The 25878-nt window shown below is 42.4% G+C and overlaps 1 protein-coding gene across 10 annotated transcripts; it reads right to left on the bottom strand.

Annotated features, from left to right (window-relative positions):
• Nucleotides 1-778: 778 nt before the first annotated feature.
• On the bottom strand, nucleotides 779-25878 carry LOC109902623 (epidermal growth factor receptor substrate 15). 10 transcript variants are annotated; one of them, XM_031785994.1, is made up of 25 exons: nucleotides 25758-25878; nucleotides 23061-23102; nucleotides 22472-22561; nucleotides 22302-22349; nucleotides 22100-22195; nucleotides 21891-21953; nucleotides 21515-21640; nucleotides 21225-21284; nucleotides 20793-21005; nucleotides 20559-20704; nucleotides 20110-20272; nucleotides 19292-19374; nucleotides 15619-15691; nucleotides 9938-10099; nucleotides 9578-9775; nucleotides 9013-9333; nucleotides 8843-8905; nucleotides 8527-8710; nucleotides 8361-8405; nucleotides 7877-8250; nucleotides 7501-7570; nucleotides 7314-7384; nucleotides 6882-6969; nucleotides 6479-6666; nucleotides 779-3583 (listed from the first exon to the last, which is right to left on the bottom strand). In XM_031785994.1, exons 1-25 carry the CDS (start codon nucleotides 25782-25784, stop codon nucleotides 3437-3439), a joined length of 3141 nt encoding a protein of 1046 aa, XP_031641854.1. In that variant the 5' UTR covers nucleotides 25785-25878; the 3' UTR covers nucleotides 779-3436. The 10 variants fall into 10 exon arrangements, 8 of the variants coding, with proteins under 8 accessions (XP_031641854.1, XP_020354719.1, XP_020354721.1 ...); XM_020499130.2 differs by having other exon boundaries at nucleotides 6882-7029; nucleotides 7501-7573; nucleotides 25758-25877; XM_020499132.2 differs by having other exon boundaries at nucleotides 779-3580; nucleotides 6882-7029; nucleotides 7501-7573; nucleotides 25758-25876.

Here is a 25878-nt window from a genome sequence, read left to right as displayed (position 1 = left end):
TGCCCTAGAGAGATTTACAGTTATCAAACCTACATGAAACACAGGTCTTATTTGACGTGTTTCTAAAATCCCCTATGTGAAAATTGAATGGTGGGAAAACGATTGGAACCATTTCCCTGTTTGACTGTTAGGTTAAGTGTATTATGACTCCTACTGTGGTATTCTAGAGAGCAATAATGTATTTTTGGAGGTACTACCTCCGCTATAGTTCGTTGGACAAAGCCTATGGGGAAATTGAGTTTTTGGATAAACAACGAAAATAAGGTCTGTGGTAAACACCGGTTTAGGAGATCTTATATATTCTGCTCTATTCTAATCTTAATCAGCTAGTCACTTTTTGTGAATTGTGAAGCATTTCTGAAATAAATTTAAAGAGCTACTGTCCTGTAGGTCGTTGCTCCAACCCTAATCATGCGCCCCTGATTCTAATAATTATCTGGTTGATAAACTGAATCAGGTTAGTTACAACTGGAGTTGGAGCAAAAACCTACAGGAGGGTAGCCCTCCAGGATCAGGTTTGGAGAAACCCAAGTAAGATGGGTGGCCTCCAAACAATGTAGACCTACCAATGTTGCTGCCCGAGGTCTGGGATTTTCAAGACTACTGCTAGTCGACAAAAACTAATTGGAAGTCAACTATGGAGTTGCTTGGCATTTAGCCATTATAAAATACATGAAGGCTTTCACATCTATTATTAAAAACAGTATATTGGTAATACGCTTGTCAGTTTTGATTGACACCATCCATCCTCACACAAAAAAAGCATTTAACAGTCCAGTGTTGTTCGAGACGTTTATATTTATTATTCTGTTTTCAATTAAAATGTTGCACATACCATATTCTGACCATAACTCCCAATACTGACATGTTTAAATTGAACTAAAATAGGCCTACAATTAGCCCGTTTTTAAAAGCCTATACGTAGACGGCCTAGAAAGAAAAGTGGTTTGTCATTTGAAAATAGAGAAGTCTATACAAATGATCAATAGTATTTGATAGCCTTTAAATACTAGATGAGGGTATAAAAGAAACCGCTGTCTCAGGAGAATGGACAACTCCATTGTATTTACAAACAGAACCATGTATTGAATGAAAAACACTACAAAGTCATAACTGACCACAAAGCTCATTTACAGAATGCTCTCTACTGATGAACTCAAACAACCTGGATGAAAAGCAGGAGAAGTTGTGCATTGGTCAGAAAACAGTCAGCCCATATCACTCCAGCGCCTTGTCTTTCCCTTGTCAACAGTATACGTTCACAGTATAGCCCTCTTGATTAGTGACAGTCTCATTTCATCTGAAAACAAATAACCAAACAAAAAAAAACATTTAATGGTATGCTTTGAGATGTTAACATGCCTTAATTAAATTTCACCCCCAATTCGGCCTCTCCTTGCCAACACAACAGAGCTTTGTAAGTAACCCCCCCCCCCCCCCCCCCCCAAGTGACTGAAGTTCAGACAGAAGAACAGCCTTTGTACAAACAGGCAAAGGTTCCCTTCCTCAGTCAGTTAAGACTTTGAAATGCAGTCAAACACTGTGGAATCACTTCAGTGAAACACACACACACAAAAAGATGCGTAGCTTTACAACACTAACATGAGCAGCGACAGCCATTTGCTTTACAACGGAACCCCCTACTGACGGCTGTATTCACCTAAAACTAGACGTGTTGAAAATGCAGTGTATATAAAACAAGGGAGAATTTTCCATAGTGGGGCCAGGAGTATTTCTGAGCAAGAGTACAGGAAAAACTCCTTTTTCCAGAATACATGACTAAACTATTGCATCTCTAAAGAGATGAGACAAGGTGTCATATGTTGTAGATTATAGTGACATTTGGAATCAGACATTACAGAAGATGGCAAAACCAGCTATTCTAGTAGGAAGTATTTTCACACATGTATCCAAGTTTCTAGCTAACAATTCAATCATTATATCTTTCAACTTAAAATACATTTCAATAATATTCCTGTACAACCGACCTACTTTCCAAAATCTTGACATCTGATATTTAACACATTACTTCATGAACCACAAAATAAAATAGTTTAGTCATGTTCTTCGTCTTTTGACTGTATTGGTGCGTAGTGTTGGGAGGGGCAGATTATATATCAAGATCATTAAAAGTGGCCTACATTTGGGGCTACATGCACAGGTTTGGACATAAGTGGTTTTACTGGTTTAGTTCTTTTTAGCACCTGTACAACCATGTGAGTCTTGTTCACTGCCTGGTGTTTGGCACATAAATATTAATAAAGGGTACTTTGAAGAGAGTTGAGCAAAAAGGTTAACAACTAGTAGTAAGTAGTGTCATTAGAACTATATGCACTAATTCAATCACTTTAACTGTAGTCGAAGTAGTCTGACCATCACAATTGCCTAATGCATGGAGTCATTCACACATTAGTGTTTATCTGAAGACAGATGTCCTCTTAGCCATTTCAACCCTCTGGATCATTTGACTTCTGCTACTCTACTCATAAAACGCTAATTCATTTAATTTGGTAGACCTTGACGTATGGACATACGTCAGCTCATCTAAGAACATTGTTTTTTTAAACAAGCAAGATCTCACCCCAGCCATGAAATCCAATTCACTCTGTACTGTAGATGTCTGGTGTATAGCCAGATGAATGACAGAGATTGACATTAAGGTCTGAAAAGGCACCCATTGGGCAAGTCAGGAGTATTTTCTGGTTTGCACAAAGATTATGATCAAAATGTAAAGTAGCCTTTTTTACCTAAACACGTGAGGAACCAGAAAGACCAGACTACTGGAATTCTTTGCATTAGGGTTGTCATCAATGGGGCAACCACAGAGCAGTCAACTTGCACAACTACTCAGGTCACTTGCCCCAGGCAACGCTTGATCACATATGGATTCCAATTTGACATTGGTTTTCACCCAGATGAATTAGATGAGCATTACTCTTTTCCTATCTTGTTAGAGTTAATCATATAAAGTCAATATCTTTTTTAAAGAGCTCAATACCATCTGGTCTGGAGCAGGCAAGAGCAATGCAGATGGGGACTGAACTTTTGCAGTTGGTTATTAGCAATGTGGTCTGTGTAGTTGAAATGAGGGGACATTACAGCTACACATACAGTATAGACATGGAGATTGTATCAGGAGGACTACTGAAGTCTTACAGCCAATCATCTCTATACCCACTACTCAGCCAAACACCAAAAATAACAAACATGAAGATTTGTTATTACATAGACAAACTCTGAAAATGCCAATTGTGAGTGAAACAAAAGACAGTTGGTGGAATTGTGGGGGTTGGTGGGTGGGTAGGAGCGAGGAGCAAATACTCAAATATCTTCATTGGGACCGAATAGTAAGCCCTTTAGTTCAGTTTTCCCCATCCCTCACTCCTTTCTTCCTTCCTTTGGTGCGTGCTGGGTCACAAGGGTTGACCAGAGTCTTTCAGGAGAACTCTGACTTGCTCAGGGCAATGGCCAGCTCCAGATCCTCTTGTTCCTGTTGTGCCTGTCTGGCCAAGCGCACCTTCTCCTCCCGCTCACTCTCCCTCGTCGCCCACTCAATCATGTCCTCCTCGGTAGGGTACTGCTGCTTCACACCACATAGAAACACACAAAAACACACGCATAGACACAGCACAGCCCCATCAGAACACCTCAGAGATCCAGAAAATACAGACTACTACCCCCCCAAAGACATCCGCTGAATTTAACATCCCCCATAATGGTCACAAATTTCCCCAAGACACAGCATGTCTGTAATTCTCTGTATTAAAAACAGCCATGTCTCTCCGAAGCAACAGCATACTGATCGCCTTGGTTATGGTAAGCTGTTCCATTCTATAGATTACAATATAGCTTTTTGTTTGTTCCAATAGCAAACAGTTGCAATTTCTCACAATGTTTAAAATCAAAATGAAAAATGTATTACCCCCCACCCCAGAGTCATGTGACAGAATTTACAAGTCTGTTTCAAACAGCAACAGACATCATGCACATAAGACAGTGGGATGGCAAAACCTGGTTAGTATTTAGTGAGTACATACGGAATATAATAAGAAGCATGAGTGTCTCTGCAGTGTCCCATCTATATCAATGTGAATGTAAATTAATACAGTATTGTACTGCAATATGCTGACTATTGGCTCAGATTGCAAAATGCATATTTCTTAGTCCTAAAGTGCATGTGAATGATACCAAAAGGAGAGATGTGGTAGATCGACAAAGAGAAAGCAGAAGTTCTATATAGAGTTCTGCACATTGGCAAGGAGGTCACAAAGGTTAACAGTCAAGACCTGGGAGACGTTATACTGTTTTTACAAGATTATTACTTCCCTATAGATAATGAGCATGTGAGTCTTGTTCACTGCCTGGTGTTTGGCACATAAATATTAATAAAGGGTACTTTGAAGAGAGTTGAGCAAAAAGGTTAACAACTAGTAGTAAGTAGTGTCATTAGAACTATATGCACTAATTCAATCACGTTAACTGTAGTCGAAGGCAAGAGGTCCTTTTTGCCCTTTCAACCCTCTGGACCATTTGACTTCTTGTACTCTACTCATAAAATGGCTACTCAATTTAACAAACATCCATACATGCTTATAAAGAGGCTAGTAAAACTAGGTTAGTGAATTCAGAGCAAACCGATTGTTATTTTTTTACAGCTCAAGTCATAATTGAATCCAGGATTTGATTACACCAGAATTGACGCATCATATTAGAACATAAAAAGGACCCAATGTTACGGACATCACGCTGGTTTCTTAGCTAGTACCACTACCCCCCCCTCCCCCCCCCTCCCAGCTCATAAACTGGCTCCAACTCGGGACCTCTGCTTTGCCAACACGTGACTGCTCTCCTTGACAATGTTCCAACGGGTTGTGCCACCCAAAAAAGGTACAAATTGGATGGTTCAATCCACAACATTTTGAGTTAGCTGTGGAGCGCGCTTATGGTACGTTCTTAACTCCGTTACACAAACAGCAGCAATCTGTGGGAAATCAACCTGGTGAATATGGATACACATGGAGCCCAGAGATGGAACCCTTCAGACCTTTTATTGAGCTTATTTGACTGAGGAACAGAAGAGTAAAAACTCAAGAGCAGAAGTATCCTCCACAGTGCAGTCAGTGCTAATGGGTGGTATTAGTGGTAATAGCAGGACAAATGGTAGGATGCAGGATGAGGAATGATTCCAGTCAGAGTGAGAGGGTGATGAGGAGCTGTGGAGGGTCATTGGGAACCAGCCAATCAGACACAAGGACACAGTGTGTGCAGGGCGCAGGAGGTCATGCAGGGTGGAGGCAGTCAGAGGGAGGAGGAGAAGGAGCACGAGCAAGCCTTTCATCCTTTCTGGGGTTGTGCTAAATAAATAAAATCACAGGAGTCAAAGCAAGCAGCCTTTCCATCCATAGCCAACCAGGGGCTCATGAGTGATATGCAGAATACGTGTGTGCTTTTAGTCCAGTTAGTGGTGACTATTGTCACTCAGTGAAGATGATGATTTTAAATATATTAGAATGTTTATTAATATACACAGTGGACAAAATATTAGGAATACTGAGTTGCACCCCCCTTTGCCCTCAGAACAGCCTCAATTTGTCGGGGCATGGACTCTACAAGGTGTCGAAAGCATTCCACAGGGATGCTGGCCCATGTTGATTCCAATGCTTCCCACAGTTGTGTCAAGTTGGCTGGATGTCCTTTGGGTGGTGGACCATTCTTGATACACACAGGAAACTGTTGAGCATGAAAACCAGCAGCGTTGCAATTCTTGACACACTCAAACCGGTGCGCCTGGCACCTACTACCATAATCCGTTCAAAGGCACTACAACATTTTGTCTAGTCCATGTCTCAAGACTTAAAAATCCCTCATTAATCTGTCTCTTCCCCTTCATCTACACTAATTGAAGTGGATTTAACAAGATCCATTGATAAGGGATCATAGCTTTCACCTGGATTCACATGGTCAGTCTACGTCATAGAAATAACAGGTTTTCCTAATGTTTTGTACACTCAGTGTATATCTATATCTACACTATTAAATGAGTAAAAATAGGCAGTGCAAGTTAATCAAGGGAACATCTTCAATTATTACAAGGCTAAACTCCAGTTCAACTTAGAAATAAACAGAAATGTAACTACAGATATAAATCAAACATTACATAAAGAAACATAACATTGCTAATAAAATAACTATGGAATACACAAGGCAGAAGGAATATAGAGAAAAATTAACAAAATTATAGAGATGACCTCTTTAGCAAAACAAAGGAATGCATTTAAAATAATCAAAAGTCTATATACACACACAGAGTTCCTTAAGGCCTTAACATGCTCCTCAGATAGTTACGGTTGAGAGTCTGGCTATGGATGGAGGAGATGCTGAGAGTGCTGTTTGCTGGATGTGCCTTGTGAGCGAGGAAACAGAGGAGGGCGACCTAGTCGCTGTCAGGAAGGTGAGAGGGGGCAGGGGAGGTGCTCACTTTGTCAAAGCTGGCAAATCGGTCAAGGTCCCGTGCAGGCTGGCGTGGTGAGGATGGGGCGAAGGGGTCCTGGGCAGTGTCCTTGGCAGGTTGGGAGAAAGGGGGATCTCCTGAGCCCTGGGGCAGAAATGGTCCCCGTCTGTGGAAAGACTCCGACGACTCTGATCTGGAGATGGAGGATCTCTTACCTGCATTCACACACACCTCAGTAAGGAATGAGGCGCCCAGGGAAGAACTCCTAACAAGTGTAACAAGGACTATAAAAACACACTAGGTACTAAATATCCATGTTTTAAATACAAATGCCATTCTGCTACTCGTAATTGGCAGTAGAAAAGCACTGACAACAAACACCATGGAGGAAAATAAGCTTTCCAGAGTTAGGAGCAGCAGGAGAACTGACCTGGGGGTGGAGGGGGAGGTCTGGTGGGCGTTCCCGTCTTGGGGGGCAAAGCTGGCGGAACATCTGGGCTGCTGGGCTGGCTGTCCTCCTTAAACAGGTTCTTGTTATTGGACGGGTTCGATGAGGCGAAGGGGTCACAACTGTTCGACTGGCAAACAACCAGAGGTCCAGAAGAGCATGACTGACTACTCTCTTATGTTTACATCAACACCACCAACACCTTCCTCCTTGACAGCATGAATAATTGAGGGGGATGTGTTAACAGGCAGTCCTCTCCAGACATGCTCACACCCACAGATATCAAACTACTCCTTATCTAAAAAAGGACACAGAGACTAAATGGAAGTCCCTGTTAATAGCTAGTGTGCCCTAGTCCTCCTCACGATGATGATACACAACAGGGACAACTAGAGAACCCAATCAGGATTTTACCTTGGCCAGTGTGCTGAAGTCTGCAAATCCAAGTCCAAATGACTCATTGCCAAAGACGGCAGCAAATGGATCTGAAGGACACACACAGTGTAGATATTACTCAGCACACACAGTTTAGCCAAACAGGGTGCTACCATCTGCCCTACCACCCACTGCCCAGAGGGAAGCTCCATCCCTGGAGTCTTACCTGGGTCAGAGCCAGTATTTACTGCAGTGCCTCCAGGTGCAAACGGGTCATTCGTTGCTGCAGTGAGATCCTTCTGGGTGAAAAACACATACAATGTCAGTTTTATGACTCGAATCCTAAAAGAAAAGTGCCAACCTAGCTAGAATAATTAAGGACAGGAGTAAGTGCACAGTCAATCTTCATAACCATGCACAGACAGTCTTTCTGGGAGCATAATTAACACAAAGTGTTGGTGCAGGGGGAGGGATTGGGTTAAACTGGGTAGCTGCCTGAGTGTTCCTAAGGCATATGGACAGTTCAGCACTGTGGCACCCATAGAATTAGGAATGAGAATACTATGTTAATTTAATAGGATCTCTATGGTGGCACCACTCACGGTGGGGAGCTCAGAGCCTGGCTGGGAGCAGCTGAAGGGATCTGGGCCTGCTGTGCCCTGCGAGCCAAACAGATCTGGCTCTGCCAGGGAGTCGATTTTGGATCCAAACTGATCCGCATCCACATTGTTGACCTTGGCACTGAATGGGTCCCTGGCTGCCTTGTTTTGGGGTTTGGAGCTGAAGGGGTCCATTCCGGCAGCATTGTTGAGCGGAGCGGCAAACAGATTGGGCTCTGCTAGGCTGGCACTGCCACTGAAGGGGTCGGCGAGGGTGAAGGAGTCAGCAGAAGGGAAGGGGGCAGCCAAAGACTGCTTAAAGAAGGAGTCAGCAGCAAAGGGGTCTGTGCCCTTAAACGGGTCTCCACCAAACGGATCTGTTGATGAAGAACAGCTATGTTATAGGTTAACATTCAAAATATAGGCTAATATGAAAATATCTGATATGGTGATGATACGATTTGGTGAGTTAATAAGACTCACTCACAGGAAACATCTGCCTTTCCAAACGGATCATCTTTAAATGGATCATCTGCACATAGAGACGGAAGGAAATACAATAATCAGTTGGGATTTCATTAAATACATAGGTTTTTCAAGTTCGAAATGGCTCCTGTTAATTGTACCATTTGTGAGGTGGAGGGGGAACTCACGGTCAATGAAGGGGTCTGACTGGAAGAAGTCCATGCCAGGGAGCGGAGGGGGGCTGGTCGTTGGGGACATGGTAGGCTGGGCAGGGAGTGGAGGGGGAGTGGTCTGTGGGGGCAGGGCAGGCGGGGTAGCCTGCGGAGGCTCAGTTGACTCTGGTCTCCCCTCTGGCTCTGGGGATTCCACCTGCTGAGAAGATACAGGTTATCAGTACAGTGGTCAGGCATGAGCCCAGGGAAGAATCCAATGGCTAAAGATGATGTGACCATATTGTTCATTGGGAGTGCTAGCTTAAAATGACTCCTCTTCCTGTTCTTCTACCTCAACTTCCGAAGTAGGACTTCTCTGCTCCTGGAGAGTGAAAGCAACAGGACTAATGTGCTCCTAAGGAAAGAGAAGGGAAAACACATGTCAGACACCATGATGGCATGACAGAATACAGACTTATGAACAAAATTGTAAATGACATATTTCAGAGTATGATATATTGCCTTCACAGGGTTGTCCTGTAGTACTGGCCAGGTAGTGGAAGACAGGCTGTTATAGAGGTCTTCGAAGGCATCAGACTTAGGCACCGGTTCCTCTGGGGTCTTAGACCTGTCCTCCTTCACTACTTCTATCTGTTCTTCTCTCGGTTCAGCCGGCCCCATCTGTGGCTGGATGGCTGGAGGCTCCACTCTCAGCTCCTCCTGATGCTGCTCATCCGCTGAACCATTCACCAGCACTGGATCCTCCTCTAGGGCCTTCTTCCAGCTGAGCTGGGATGTGACTGTCCTCTCTTCCAACTGTAGATCACTCAGCTTTTGCTCCACCTGCCCCCAGTGCAGACAGAGGTAAAGGGCAGAGGGATAGAAGGGAGAGAGAGAGCAATCCACTAACTCACCCTTTACCTGATATTCTCTTGTATATTTTCCTATGTCAGGAATAGACATTAGTGAAATCTGAATTTACACCAATCACTATAAAATCGTTGATTTTGCTCTGTCTCACCACCATTAAATCTTTGCACCATGCCACCACTGTGGTAGTAATGATGGTGAGTCTGAGTAGACTCACCTGAGAGACCTGAGAGAAGGAGTCTCGGACAGACTCCTGCAAGGGGGTGAGCTGCTCCCGCGCTGCCTGCACCTTCTCCTCCAAATGCTGAGTCTCCTCCTGCAGCCGCAGCAGCTCCTCTCTGGCCTGCACCAGCTGCTCCTCGTACTCCTCTATCCTCTGCTCCTGCTCCGCGTGCTCCACCTCTAGTGATGAGATCTACACACACACACACACACGCGATGAGAAAAAAAAGAAGAGTTAAAACAAAATAGAGGACAAGCAGACCAACAAATACACTTGCTATTGACTGGTTCCTCTCTGAAGGTGTTCCAGGTGCTGTGTGAGGTTATGGTTGGTTGATAGGTCATGTAGTCTCACCAGCTGGTTCTCATGGCTGCACTGCTGGCGGATGTGACCAAGCTGCTCCTCCAGAGTGGTCTTCTGCTGGTCCAGCTCTTCCAGAGCATCCTGGACCTCCTGGCGCTGAGACTGCAGCCGCTGCAGCACCCCGCTCTCCTTCTGCACCTCATTCTGCAACTCCTGAGGGGGGGGGGGGGGGGGGGGGGGGTGATAAGAGGAGCAGAGGAGGATAGGAATAGAGACTAACTGAGCAGTCTGCAGAGAGGATGTGTCAGAGTCTAACCATTATGAATGCCAGCCTTGACGAGGTGCTCCAACCAAATCAATGCGAGTTTACCCAAAGTGGCATCACACTTTGACTTAGTGTTAATGCCTACATGAGGTTTCTTGGGGAAGTGTATGTAGAAGGGTGTGGTTGGTGGTATAAAACTAATCAGCCGCTCCTCAGCCCAGGCTCAGAAGGATGAAAGTCTTTGTCCGTTTCCTCTAGGGAGCTTCTGCACTCTAAGCTATGTCTGTTTAAAGTAGCCAGGGAGTCGCAGCCCAAAATAGAAGCCATTTATCAAACCAACGTCAGCACAGCAGCAAAGCACTCCTGCCCACATCTCCTAATCATTTTGAAGGGACTGCTACACGTGCCAAGGATTCATGGTTAGCCTACTAACAGGCAAATAGTTTATTGATCCCTCTTTGTTCAGAATAATTAATTAGTCAGAAAGTACAATATGACTTAATAAACATGTATTGTAGAGAGAATAATCGATGATCACTGAGAATATTTTTTTGGGCCTTACATTTTACTGTACAATCCAATCTTAGTTACTCATACAGCTCTTGAAAAACCAGCTAGTTTCCCCCACCATGAATATATGGATGCTGGCTAATTGGCAGTGACTGGTCATTGCGGAGCAGAACCCTGGGGTGAGAAAACAGTGCTGTCTGTCTAATGGCAGCCTTTCACACCACTGGCTAACACCTACAGTACCAAAGAAAAAGCAGTCTTTCACAAATACACAGCAGACAATTAATCTTGAATGGAAGTTAATATAGCCTATAGAGTTCTACGTTTGATCACTTGGGATGAAAGTGTGGTAATGTACACCTTTTTCTAGGTGTTTAAAAATGTTAATGAAGTCAGGACCAGAGAGGAGATAATTAAACCTGACATTCATACATCCAGTAAGATCAATAGAGACAAGGTGATAGTCACACACAGGCTTATGGTTTACAGGTGATACACCTCTGCTATGGCACTGGCTTATTCAAGAACACTTAAAGTTTTCCTAAAAATGCATTTGTTTGCATAAAATAAGATTGGCAACCCCTGATGACAGAATATGAAAGTATAATAACATACTTCCTCTAAATAGGTTATATCAATAAATCAATTAATATCCTCGATAATAACATGGAGGTAATTGTAAAAAAAAATATATATGTAATTTTTTAAATATCGCTAGCTAGGTTTCCAGCCAATTGGCGGCAGATTTTCATGCAATTATTCTCAAATCCACATAAAGAAAATATGCAAATTCTCTCAGCAGTGGTCGTGTTTCCCACAAACGGACTCGCTGTGGATAAAAATCAGTGCGTGATGACGTAGTGCACACTTTTCTCCTAAATTTTTAACGTACCCAATATAAATCTGAAGTTAAATAGCAAATGTGCCGATTCTGGTTTTAGCACATGTCAACATCTCGCAGATACAGTGCGAGTTGGCTAGTCTAAATGAGATTATGGTTGAGAGCGAGTTTTATTTGTCCAACGGCAGTAAAGAGTCAATCATGTCACCCGAATTAGACACTCAATAGTTATTGTGAAGGTGCATCAAGTTCGTACACTTTCACCACCCTGTGAAGTTCATCATAAATTATTTCATCTGTATCCTAATAAACTACATGGTTTCCTGAGTCGTGACTCCAAGTTCACTTCGATATGATGGTTATCAATATTTGCACAATAAGGCGGTTAAAACCTCTTTGGGCTAGGTGGCAGAATTTTTACGTCCGGATGAAAAGCGGGCCCAAAGTAAACTGCCTGCTACTCAGGCCCAGAAGCTAGGATATGCATATTATTCATAGATTTGGATAGAAAACACTCCGAAGTTTCTAAAACTGTTTGAATAATGTCTGTGAGTATAACAGAACTGATTTGGCAGGTGAAAACCCGAGCACAATCCCCATCCAGGGGAAAAAATTTGAGGTCAATGTGTTTTCCACTAGTTCTGTGGGAAGCCCTTTTTAATAGGAATCTGGTTGCAGTTCCTATGGCTTCCACTAGATGTCAACAGTCTTTAGAAATTGGTTGATGTTTTTCTTTTGAGAAATGAAGAAGTTGTCCTATTCTTTCCATGTGTCACTCAGATGGATTCAAGTGTTTTGGTGCGCGTGACCTGGAACGCGCTTCACATTGTTTTTATCCGGTATTAGAAACAGTTAATTCAGTCTTAAATTTTATCAAATATTTACGATTTAGGGTACCTAAGGTTGGATTAGGAACATTGTTTGAAATGTTTGGACCAAGTTTACAGGTAACTTATTAGATACTTTGTAGGCATGTTGAAACCGGTGTATTTCTGAATCAAACGCACCAAATAAATGGACATTTTTGGGACAAAAATGACATTATCGAACAAAAAGGACCATTTGTGATGTTTGTGGGACATTTTGGAGTGCCAACAGAAGAAGATCTTCTGCCTGGTTGAAATCTGATTTTCATGTGTTTGTATGAGAGGTGCTGTCCTCAGATAATCGCATGGTCTGCTTTCGCCGTAAAGCATTTTTGAAATCTGACACAGCGGCTGGATTAACAAGAAGTTAAGCATTATTTTGATGTATAACACTTGTATGTTTTATGCATTGTTTTAATGAGTATTCCTGGATTTGAATTTGGCGCGCTGCAATTTTGCTGGATGTTGTCAAATCAATCCCGTTAACAGGATTAGAGCGGGAGAGGGGTATAAGGGATCCCTAAGATTAAACAACAAAAAGGGATCCCACTGTCTAGCGTATTTAGTTTTGTCATCATTTGGAACATTTTACCGACATTTTACTCAAGTATAAAATGTTGGATGGAAACCTGGTTACTGAAGCAGGAACTATACAGCTTGAGGCTACATCACATCAGTTCAGTTTGTGCCATCAATCTCAACATCAATACGGTGCACTATACAGTGTACAAAACATTAAGAACACCTTCCTGGCCTCCCGGGTGCCACCAGAGACTCTGGGTTCGCGCCCAGGCTCTGTCGTAACCGGCCGCGACTGGGAGGTCTGTGGGGGGACACACAATTGGCATAGCGTCGTTCGGGTTAGGGAGGGCTATCCTTGTCTCATCGCGCACCAGCGACTCCTGTGGTGGGCCGGGCGCAGTGCACGCTAACCAAGGTTGCCAGGTGCAAGGTGTTTCCTCCGACACATTGGTGCGGCTGGCTTCCGGGTTGGATGCGCGCTGTGTTAAGAAGCAGTGCGGCTTGGTTGGGTATCGCATGAGGACGCATGACTTTCAACCTTCGTCTCTCCCGAGCCCGTAAGCGAATTGTAGCGATGAGACAAGATAGTAGCTACTAACAATTGGATACCATGAAAAAGGGGGTAAAATTACATTTTAAAAAACACAAAACAAAACACCTTCCTAATATTTTGCTATCAAAACAGCCTCAATTCATTGGGCCATGGACTCTACAAGGTATTGAAAGCATTCCACAGGGATGCTGGCCCATGTTGACTCAAACGCTTCCCACAATTGTGTCAAATTGGCTGGATGTCCTTTGGATGGTGATACATTCTTGATATACACGGGAAACTGTTAAGAGTGAAAAACCCAGCAGCGGTTGCAGTTCTTGACACACTCAAACCGGTGCGCCTGGAACCTACTACCATACTCCGTTCAAAGGCACTTCAATATTTTGTCTAGCCCATTCACCCTCAAATGGCACACATACACAATCCATATCTCAATTAGAGGTCGACCGATTAATCGGAATGGCCGAATAATTAGGGATGATTTCAAGTTTTCATAACAATCGTAAATCTGTGTTTTTTTTTTTTACACAATTATTTAATCTTGATTTAACTAGGCAAGTCAGTTAAGAACACATTCTTATTTTCAATGATGGCCTAGGAACGGTGGGTTAACTGCCTCGTTCAGGGGCAGAAGACAGATTTTCACCTTGTCGGCTCGGGGGAACCAATCTTGCAACCTTACAGTTAACTAGTCCAACGCAATAACGACCTGCCTCTCTCGTTGCACTCCACAAGGAGACTGCCTGTTACGCGAATGCAGTAAGCCAAGGTAAGTTGCTAGCTAGCATTAAACGTATCTTATAAAAAACTATCAATCAATCATAATCACTATTTAATTACACATGGTTGGTGATATTACTAGATATTATCTAGCGTGTCCTGCGTTGCATATAATCTGACTGAGCATACAAGTATCTAAGTATCTGACTGAGCGGTGGTAGGCAGAAGCAGGCGCGTAAACATTCATTCAAACAGCACTTTCGTGCATTTTGCCAGCAGTTCTTCGTTGTGCGTCAAGCATTGCGCTGTTTATGACTTCAAGCCTATCAACTCCCGAGATGAGGCTGGTGTAACCGAAGTGAAATGGCTGGCTAGTTAGCGCGCGCTAATAGCGTTTCAAACGTCACTCGCTCTGAGCCTTGGGGTGGTTGTTTACCTTGCTCTGCATGGGTAACGCTGCTTCGAGGGTGGCTTTTGTTGTTGTGTTCCTGGTTCGAGCCCAGGGAGGAGCGAGGAGAGGGACGGAAGCTATACTGTTACACTGACAATACTAATGTGCCTATAAGAACATCCAATAGTCAAAGGTTAATGAAATACAAATGGCATAGAGGGAAATAGTCCTATAATTCCTATAATAACTACAACCTAAATCTTCTTACCTGGGAATATTGAAGACTCATGTTAAAAGGAACCACCAGCTTTCATACGTTCTCATGTTCTGAGCAAGGAACTTAAATGTTTGTTTTCTTACATTGCACATTTTGCACTTTTACTTTCTTCTCCAACACTTTGCATTATTTAAACCAAATTGAACATGTTTCATTATTTATTTGAGGCTAAATTGATTTTATTGATGTATTATATTAAGTGTTCATTCAGTATTGTTGTAATTGTCATTATTAGAAATACATTTTTTTTTTAAACGGACGATTAATCGGCATTGGCCCTCCAATAATCGGTATCGGTGTTGAAAAATCATAACCGGTCGACTTCTAATCTCAATTGTCTCAAGGCTTACAAGCCATTCTTTAACCCGTCTCCTCCCCGTTCATCTATACTGACTGAAGTGGATTTAACAAGTGACATCAATAAGGGATCATAGCGTTCACCTGAATTCACCTGGTCAGTCGGTCATAGAAAGAGCAGGTGTTCCTAATGTTTTGTACACTGTGTAGACGTGTGCATCATAGAACTACTGGAGATGGCTCTGACTCATACTCAGACGCACAGACAGAGGGGAGTGTGTTCTCTTCTGCTCAGCCACAGCCTAATAGAACCAAGCAGACTACCGCTAACACATTCAACAAGAGCAGCTAAAACAGTAGAATGTTACAGCAATGTAACATCTTACAACAAAAAACGAATTCAGACAATACAGTCATCAACAGCATGAAAATAAACAATCTAAGGGTAGTGAGAGAGCTGAGGGGCATGCAGGCAGCAAGTTTACTGTACCTGGACTTCACTGGTCCTTTCTCTGACGCGCTCCTCCTTTTCATTAATGTCCTGTTCTACAGAGCTCTTCTCCCTGTAAGACCAGCACAGAAGACATGAGTTTTTAATCACCGTGGAGACCGAGGGCACCCCCAGCCAGGCTACCACCCCACCACCAGATGACAGCTCCTCTCCCTGCACCACCATCCTGATCCTCTGTAGCAGACCACACTGACCGACCAATGCCTGCAGCAACAGCCTTGAGCGAGAGAGGGTATTGTGTGTGTGTGTTCTGGCAGAAGGGAGAGCAGGAGGAGGAGAGAGGGGCAGGGCTGTGTGTAGATGGCTGCCTGGAGGAAGTCTCAGTGATTCAGCAGAGGGGGAGGGATGAATGTCTTTCCTTTCCCTGTCAGTTCATCCTCCCACCTACCCCTCCCATCCCATCCCTGCATGGTCAGATGACAAGGTAAAAAGGAAGGAGCAGAGGATGTGATGAGGGGGCGGCAGGGTAGCCTAGTGGTTAGAGCATTGGACTAGTAACCAAAAGGTTGCAAGTTCAAATCCCCGAGCTGACAAGGTACAAATCTGTCGTTCTGCCCCTGAACAGGCAGTTAACCCACTGTTCCTAGGCCGTTGAAATTGAAAATATTGAATTGAAAATAAGAATTTGCTCTTAACCTCTCTGCGCACCGAACCTGTTAGCGGGATTAAATTCGACAATATACGGTGATCGCTACATAAAGTCATATTAAACATGAAAATACAAAATGTCTCACATGGGTCGAAAGCCTAGAATCTTGCTAATCCAACTGCATTGTCAGATTTAAAAAAGGATTTATGATGCGATTATGTGACAACAAAGCTCCATGAAAAAACTATTTCAACCAGCATAGGCATAACATCACAAATTGCAATAAAATAAATTGTTTACCTTTGACGATATTCCTCGGTTTGTAATCCCAATGCTCATTGTTACACATTTGTTTGATGAAATCCATTTTTATAGCCTAACACAAAACATTTTGTGAACCGCTTGTGTCGTGAATTCCGTCTCATTCAATTTTCGACGACACATTCGATGTAAATACACACACTAAACGTGACTTTTCCAGTCATGTTTGGTTTCATTGCAATCAACTGGTTTGTTTGTAACACAACCAAACATGATGGGTCATTTCGAGGGACTTATTGACTGGAAGAATAGCGATTTGAAGACAACAAGTAATGACATCATTGTGCAACAATGATATGACCGCTGTTTCGTTGATTGACTGTATTCGTCTTGAAATCTAGCTGGGTAGATAGCCAATGACCTGAGCTAAACTGCAATATGTAATGGTTATGTGTTGGAAGACCAACCCATGTAGTAAACTCCGGCGTAAAGAGGGTCATTCGCCATTGAAGATTCATACCGGAAGGAGCCACGCATGTTACGCACAGCATTATTTTGGGAAAGCGCATCTTCAGCTGTTTATATATCAATCAGTATGGCGACTAAGTCAGAGAAAGCTAAATCTAAGTCTAGATATACAGATGTACACACAATTTTAGAAGAAATTGATCAGGAAATTGAGACAGAGATTGTTGGAGGACGATTCATGTAGCGATTCCCAAATGGAGGAATATTTTTTGAACGGAGAGGACATCGTTTTGGACTGGTAAGTTATTCTCATGCTAATGCCGTTGTTTGAAATTAATAACATAAAATATGTGATTTAAAAAAAAATATAGTAGCAATATATAAAAATGTAATGAAATGTGTAAAGTACATGTTGGCTATAGATTGTGGGTGTATATATACATATTGTGGATTAGAGGGAGCATGGCCGAGATGCGTGTGTCTGCCGCTCCACCCCACCCACACATGAAATAGCCTATTTGAGGCTGTTGAGGGGAGGACAGGCCCACAACAATGGCCAAAGTGAAATGGAGACAGTAGATACAGCTGGTCTGTAGTAATATAATAGAGACAGTAGATCTAGCAGGTCTATAATAATATATTCAACCTTATGTTCCCTGTACTCTATATACAGTGGGACAAAAAAGTACTTAGTCAGCCACCAATTGTGCAAGTTCTCCCACTTAAAAAGATGAGAGGCCTGTAATTTTCATCATAGGTATACTTCAACTATGACAGACAAAATGAGAACAAGAATTCGATCATTCTGAAACTTCGCACAAGTACTGTTGTCCTCTTATGTTTTTCACTGAAATTGTCCCCATCATCCTATCTGAATGTTTGTTTTGTCTTGTTCATTTTAAAGATGATACAACAAAAAAAAGTTTTTTTCATTGTATCTAAACCAGATGTATTGTGTTATATTCTCCTACATTCAATTCACATTTACACAAACTTCAGTGTTTTCTTTCAAATGGTACCAAGAATATGCATATCCTTGGTTCTGTGCCTGAGCTACAGGCAGTTAGATTTGGGTATGTCTTCAGGTGGAAATTGAAAAAAAAGTAGGGGGGTAGCTGTAAGAGGTTATTAACTGACTTGCCTAGTTAAATAAAGATTTTGAAGATTGAAAATATGCAGAATAGGCAGGGCCTCTTCGGTTATCTGCTCTACCTACCAAGTCCAAATCCTTAAATCTACTGACAATAACAAACCCATTCATTTAGCAAGGTAGAACACTAAAATGCCAAAAGGCATATGCAACAGAATAGATATTACTACAGTTTATATTAATCAAATCAATAATAGAAATGTTTTGCTCAACATGAAGACTGTTGAAACAAAAAGGCAGCCAGATACAAACAGCCCCACATGTCGAGAGAGAGTGTAGAGCCAGTTGAGAGAATCTGAAGGGAGGTAGGCGACGTACGAGTCAGGAGTACTAACTTAACTGACTGTATATTGCAATGCCCTGGCTGGAAATCATCCAGAAACAACATGTGTAGACAACATCCCATGCACCTCTTCCAATGTGAGCCAAAAATAAGAAAATGCTGGTTTCGGACAATCATTCTAAATCTATGACACCCTCACCCAGTAATGCTCTCAGGCTCAGCTAAAAACACAGCTTCATCCAATGCCCCTCCATAGGGTAGAGTACACCGCATGAATACCTTTCCTCAAGGACAGCAGCACCTTCGAGGACACTCACAGCAATCTTGAAAACATGAATCATCTTTGCAGTTTATGGTCCACTATGCTAAAATCAAAATTTTCCTTAAATTGAAACTTACAGCTGATATTCATAAACTGATGCAGACTACTACTATCCTCAATATCTGTTTACCAGAAAAGGGAAGTAACAACTACAAACTATAAAGAGATCCATTTTAAGAGACACTCACACCCCCTTCCCCTTCAGCAGGTGTTTCTCCCTCATCACACATACACACACAAAAAGTGAGACAGAGAACCTCTGGAGACCCTGCTTGAAGGCTCCCTTCCGCACTTATGAGTCCCTGGACAGCTGGTCAGTCTACCAGCTCCCCTCCATCTGCTCTTTCTGCAGACAACAAACATACCTTAGCGGAGAACTTGTCTCTTTTCTCAAGATTCCCCTTAAAACATGCAACTATACCATGTATTCCCTGAAATATTTCAATGTGAGACAGAGCAAGACCCAGTTCCTTGGCTGTCATAGCAACCTTAACAGGAGAAGTTACAAGCTCCAACAAACTCCTGTCAAAACAAAGCTGGAGCTAACCCATCCCTCGAACACAACTGCTTGCCACTCACTTTTGTAGATCTACAATCTCATTGCTGAGCGAGTCCAGTTCCTTGATGGCAGAAAAGTCTGCTGCCAGATTTGCTGCATTGCTCTGGTGGGGAGAGATCATTGAGAGCAGAAAACAATGTTTACATTCACATCAGTGTAGCTTTACTGACCAGACATACACTACAACATATACACAATGTCTAAACATTAACTCAATGGAATGGCAAACATGATGTGGAATAATATGAGCCTCCAGCTAAAGTGGCAACTAATCAATCTCACCAGTTAAATCAAACCCATTTTGCTAAAGAAATCACAAAATGACCCATACAAGAAAAACTGAATGGGGGACAACACCGAAAGCACATCTACATGCAAACAAATGGTAGAGGGCACTAAAATGACTAACAGTTGAACTAGGAGGAAAGCCAAGGAAATATTATGAGGTAGGTACATGGGCGGGTGACACTGCCAGGGGCTAACCGGAGACACCGTGAAGCAAACACTCAGGAGAGTCCCCAGTTAGAGGGAGATCCCACCTTGTGTACAATGCATGAGTCATGAGGAAGAATGCAAAGAGACAGCATACACAGACAGGGTCAGAGACACAGCAGCAAGCTAGAACACAAAAACCCACACCACAGGAGAAGGGAAGGAAAGGTTTAGTAAAACATCAGGAAATAGACGTTACCAAATCCGCATCACAATTAAGTAGCCTATTCATCAAAATAGTCCAACATTCTTCATAGAGAAATACACTGGATAAAAATAAGATATTCATATTATTGGCTGTCTAAGACTGGGTTGCAACGTGCAGGACAATAGAGAGGAGTCTTACCTGCTTGGCTGCAACGCTTAGTCTGTCTGAGGGAGGGATCATTTCAGGACAGAGGTTCTGGGGTGGGTCCACACCCATGGTCAGTTTTTGGTTAATTAGATGCAGCGCTAGTGCAAACTGTTCCCTGGTAAGCTTCCCTATGTCCCCAATGTCACAGAGCTCCCTGTGGAACACAAATGACCACATTACACAATAGAAAGATCAATTTACCCCTCCAGGAATGGACATAATATTGTCAAACTATAGGCAGGTCACAGACCCATATTAAGCCTAGTTCTGCTCAATAGAAAATCTTAATTGAAATAGATTTTTAGTCCAAAAATGTACTCTAGGTCCAGAAACCAGCCCTATATGACCAACGTCCAGATTGAATTAGTAAATGCAAGTGCAGGCACCGCATATCATCTAAGTCACCTGAATTATACTAAACATGTCCTGATATGTCTTACCAGATGCGTGCTAGTGTGGCGGAGGGCAAGCCAGTCTTTAGGAAGATATCTCGGACTTCAGGCCCAGACACCAGACCATCCATGTCAAGATCGGTCTTTGCAAAAACCTCATCATACTTGGCTTTGTCTGGAGGAGATACAGCCCACTGAAAAGAGACAGAGGGGACAGGATTGTTAGAGATAGGGGTAAGTCTTTCAGCCTCACTTTCATACTAGGATGAATAGGATACTCACTGTGACTGGGGTCGCTGCTGGTTTGGAGGGCAGGGTTTTGGACCCGGAATGGGAGGAGCGTCTCTCTTTGATGGAGGGGGGCGAGGGTAAAAGGGGCATCACAGGGGGTACAGAGACAGGGAGCTTTTTCCTCTTGGAGGGTGGCACAAGGGTAGCAGGCAGAGACATGGGTATGGGCTCCCCCTCCAGAGCTCTGTAGACCAGGTACATGACCTAATGAAGGAGAACATACACGCATAAATATACGATTTACATACATAAATCTGCCTTTCATGTCTGTTTCAATGTAAGATCAGGGAAGTCCAATGTTGACAAACTACTTATTCTATTCGAGAAGCACAACCCCACACTAAATCTGACAAAATAGTGCACATTTCATCTTTGAACATACTAAATGTTTATATTACACTTTAATGATTCATAATTTCTTACCACAGCAAACTCATCTCGGTCGAGCATACCATCTCTGTCTAGGTCACTCAGTTCCCATACCTGCAACATTATTTATGGGGGAGTTCACTACACCCAGCAATATGTTAACAAAATTCATCAAATCAGTAAAATAGACCAGTCGTAAAATGGACCATCCAAGTCAAGTTTGGAAAAGCAACAGAAATGTTTAACACAAGACCACCCCCCAGTGGGCACACTTGCATTTACTCTGTGGTGGTCACCAAAACTCATTCATTAGGAGCCCTGAAGATACTGTATGTTAGGCTTACCCTTCCCAGTACATCCACTGGAAGTTTGGAATTGAGCAACACTGGTTTGACCTTCTCCCCAGAGAGCATTCCACCAACGGGGGAGAGGCTTTCGAATATGGCATCAAATTTCAGCTTCTCTTCCGTCTGAAAAGTCACACAGGGACTTGGTACAGGTGTGTGATTCAAGCATAATTTCCACTTTAGTTAAAAGTAATTGATTGATTTTGCAAGGTTCGGAAACCCCCTGAAATGGCTTTGAAAAACTGATTTGAATAAGAGGTAAATGTAAAAAAAAAAGAAATGTGTCATCCACATGTGGTTTGTTACTGCTTTCATTATTAGAGACCAGGACAAGATTACATTTTTTAAGAAATATTGATAGGTTTCCCCTCACCTTGACCACCCATGGGCTGTCAATGGACACTCCCCCAGGTAGAAGTGGGCTGCTTGTGTCATGCTGAGACAAAAAAATACAAATACAAATAAAGTTAGCATCATTAACACAGGTGCTGTTTTTTTTAAAGTAGTAAAGCTCACATGCGATTAAATCAAACATCTGTTTCTTGAATAGAGACTGTGGGTTTCAGTGATGATTGTACTCACAAACTTTGGGGGAGGAACTGCCAAATTGAGACTCTTGAGTGCCACCTCCAGTCCATTTTGAGCACAGGCCACCAACCGGAGAGCAATGAAGAATTGCTGATGGGTGCAGAGACAAGAAGTGTATTCTGGTTGTCTTACTACAAGGAATCTTTGAATACGTCCAACACAACATTGTAAATCTACTAAGTAACAGCTGGTCTACCTGATCGTTAAGGCACCCCTTGCGATCTGAATCTGCCAAATCCCAGATCTAAGAAGACATTTTAAATCACTTAAATTACATCAGTCATATAGGAATTCCCGTAAACAACCATACTGGGTTAGTTCCATAGCTTGGTGTCTGGCCATCAGCTGTGTCATCTAGTATCTTACCTTGCCCAGGACGAGGTCTGCCAGGCCTGATCTCTTCAGGAACAAGGCTGCATCAGCAGCTGCCACCCGTCCACTACCAGACGGGTCAACCTACACCACAGACAAAACAAGTCAACACTAGAAAGAAGAATTAGCCAGTAAAAGCACCAGATCTCTAGCTAATTTGTGCTGACTTTGCAATACAACATTTTATTGAGTATTTAAAAACAGGTATGCTTAAGTATAGGCTAATACTTTGATGGGAGTCCTTAATACATTACATTTTCCCATTGCAGTGTCTAGCAATTTCACTTAGTCCTCTTTGAGCCTCCGCAATGACACGGTTAGCAGAGTTATCATTAATTCATAAAGAAGCCTCATCTCGCACAGAATAGATCACAGAGTGGAGAAAAGCCTGGAGACATGTTCAGTGCAGTTCTGCAGTTGCTGGCTAATGCGACACAGCATTTCCCATTCTATCTGGTGCTCTCTCATCTTAACAGCCCTCATCCAAATGAGAGATTCTCTGTTACTCAGCTTATAAACCAAGGTACTACTGCTTTAGTACATCCTGGTAATTCGCCCATGGACTCACAAAAAGACATCTTACCTGTCGATAGTATTTGTCATAGAGAGGATTTCCACTTGAGAGCTGTGGAGATAGACATAAAATGCTCCTTGAGACACATTTTATAATCATAAAAAGGGCCAGACAACACCCTTCAAGCAAGCCAATCATAAGATTACATGTCAATCAATAATTTGTCCAACATCAACCAAGATGCAAAAGCAAAGCAGCATAGGACTTCTGAGTAGAAAAATATAATCCATTAAATAAAGCTAGGCCTACATATCAACGTGCAAGCACTAGCTAGTTAAATAACCAGAACACCGTCTAGGACACAGTACACTCACAGTAGACCCATTAGCTGAGATCCACAAGTGGTTGTTTGACTTCTGGCCAAGCCTGTATTACATTGCCCTGGCAGCTGCCAAAAAGCAAGGCTAATAAATTACAAATAGGAATAGGCCTCTATCTACAGGAAATCAATGTTTCCTCTGAGCATTATGCATCATGTTCATCTTAATAGTTAATCAGTGTGTCTCAAGTTCCTCTACCAAGACAGGGTTTCAATTACATTTAGGCCAATACATTCATAGGCTGGCAATGTGTACCTCAGTACTGTGTGTGTGCAGTGCTTGAAATCAAGTGGTTAGGAAAGTGGAATGCCTAGTCCAAGCAACAGGCTAAACTAAGTTATTATCTAGGTAGTCTCACGGAGATAAAATCTACTTTTCAAGAGACCTAGTCCAACCAAGACAGCAGCAGCAGGGGAACAATGTTTCCAGACGTAACAACTTAGACGTCGACACCATGAACAAATTATAGACGTAAACACACATACATTACATACAAACATCATAGATAATCAATCGTACCACCGCATCAAATCCTACTGATAATCACAGTCCTCAGTAACATGAGTCAACCAACCTTCTGAACTCCTCCAAAGAAACGAATAGCCTGCACTACCACATTTTACACAATGAATAAGACAAATAGGGTCTAGCCTAAGTGTGAAATCAGATCAGGAGAAGACCGTCATCTGCCAATGATCGTATGAAATAGACGAGCACTATCCCACCTTGTTTAAAGTTAACATACAAATGGCGCCTCTCAAACAATGTAATAAAGGAATGGGTATTTTCTGATTTCCGAAGAAGAAAACCATGATGGACTTCCTGACATTCATTTCCTGTGGCTCCTTATGGTGCATTCACAATGGGAGTGTTTGACCAGTAAGAGCTTCCTCTGTGAACAGACTAAATATTGGATGTGCTCTTCTCCTTTGCACTTTTACAAAAATATTAATATTCAAAGAACAGCTAACTAATAAATGTAACATTTTAACTGCAACCTTACAGTACTATAGACGAGTCAGACGATTCCAAAAGGCTATATAAAACATATAGATCTAGCTTACTCGTTGAAAAGCGTTTGACATTGCATGTTACTTCAATAATACATTCATAATCTGATCATTATTCACTATAACTTTCCCCGACGCCCACACCATTTTCTATTGGAAACAATTGTGTGCCTGGCACTGTTGGCTGCCTAAACACAGAGTCTTTGTGTGACTAATTGCATAGCAGTGAATACTCTTCACAAAACTGCAGATGATACTAGCTATACTGTGCTGTTTGCAGTATTTTCTTGTCCAATCCTTATTCCCCCCCGCACAGCACAGCCCTGCTGCCAAGAAATTGCACCAACTGTAGTTACCAACCCCAGTCTTTTGCCTTGGTATAGCTCAGCCTAGGTAAAGAACATGTCACTCCATTGAAGAATGGTAATATCCCATAACATAAGACAAAGATATAAATCAGTGCATACTAACTTCGCTAGCTAGTTAATGACATATAGCTAACGCAATCATTATGCAGTCAAAATATGTAGTAGCTATGAGATTAACAAAATCACCATAGTCAGGATGTCAGCTAAACTAACTAGCTGGTTTAGCCAGTAGAATACTGCTGGCAAATAATGCCCACTATCAACTTAAATTAATCAGAAACCCAATGCTAATATCAATGTGATTAATAAAACAGCGGTCGTCTGCAACATAGTTGGCCATTGGCAGTGTCATATGGGACAACATGCGGCTACTTCCTCTTCTCTCTGACTAGCTGATGATAGCAAGCTACCTAGTGAAAGTTAGTTTGTATTGGCAGTTTAATAAATGATTAAAACTGTCATATTGGACAGCTGACTTGATATCCTCTACCTAATACGTTACAATAAACGTTTACAAAGGGAGGAAAGTGGATTGAAGCTAGTTAATGTTACCGTGCTAGCTTTGCTATGCGGCTCACACAGCATGAATGCAAACTGGTAGTTAGCTAGCTAACATTACGTTTTCAAATAAATGTTGACAGTCGAACAAATAGGAACTTTGAGAGCTCCTTTATTTCAATATGCAAAGTTACCTAGGTAATGTAGTGACCAGTGAATACAATCAAAAGAAACAAAACTACGCAAAAGTTCTAGCTAGCTACTGTAGCTATCCGACCATTCCAAAATTGACAACAGGCAGCTAATGTTAGCCTAACTAGCAACGCCCTTACGCAGTCGCTTAAGGCGTTAGGCAGAAACTTTACCCAGTCATATCTTGGGTTGAAGAAAACTTCAAAAGAGTTCAAGACCGCGAGGCACAGCAGTTCAAAACCACCACACTTCCATTTGCCCAATAAGTACAAGGCACCTACATACTAATCACCATTCGTTTTGAAATAAAATACTTACCTGAGTCAGGGAAAGACTGGCAGCCATAATGTTTCTGTTCCCACTACTTCATTCTGCGTAACGATAGATTAGAGGCAGCTTTAAAAACGAGGCACTGGAATTTGTGTACTGGAATGGGGTC

Source organism: Oncorhynchus kisutch, linkage group LG13, assembly GCF_002021735.2.
Source record: "Oncorhynchus kisutch isolate 150728-3 linkage group LG13, Okis_V2, whole genome shotgun sequence".
In the NCBI taxonomy this organism is placed as follows: domain Eukaryota; kingdom Metazoa; phylum Chordata; class Actinopteri; order Salmoniformes; family Salmonidae; genus Oncorhynchus; species Oncorhynchus kisutch.
This window is presented reverse-complemented; position numbering and strand designations above follow the sequence as displayed.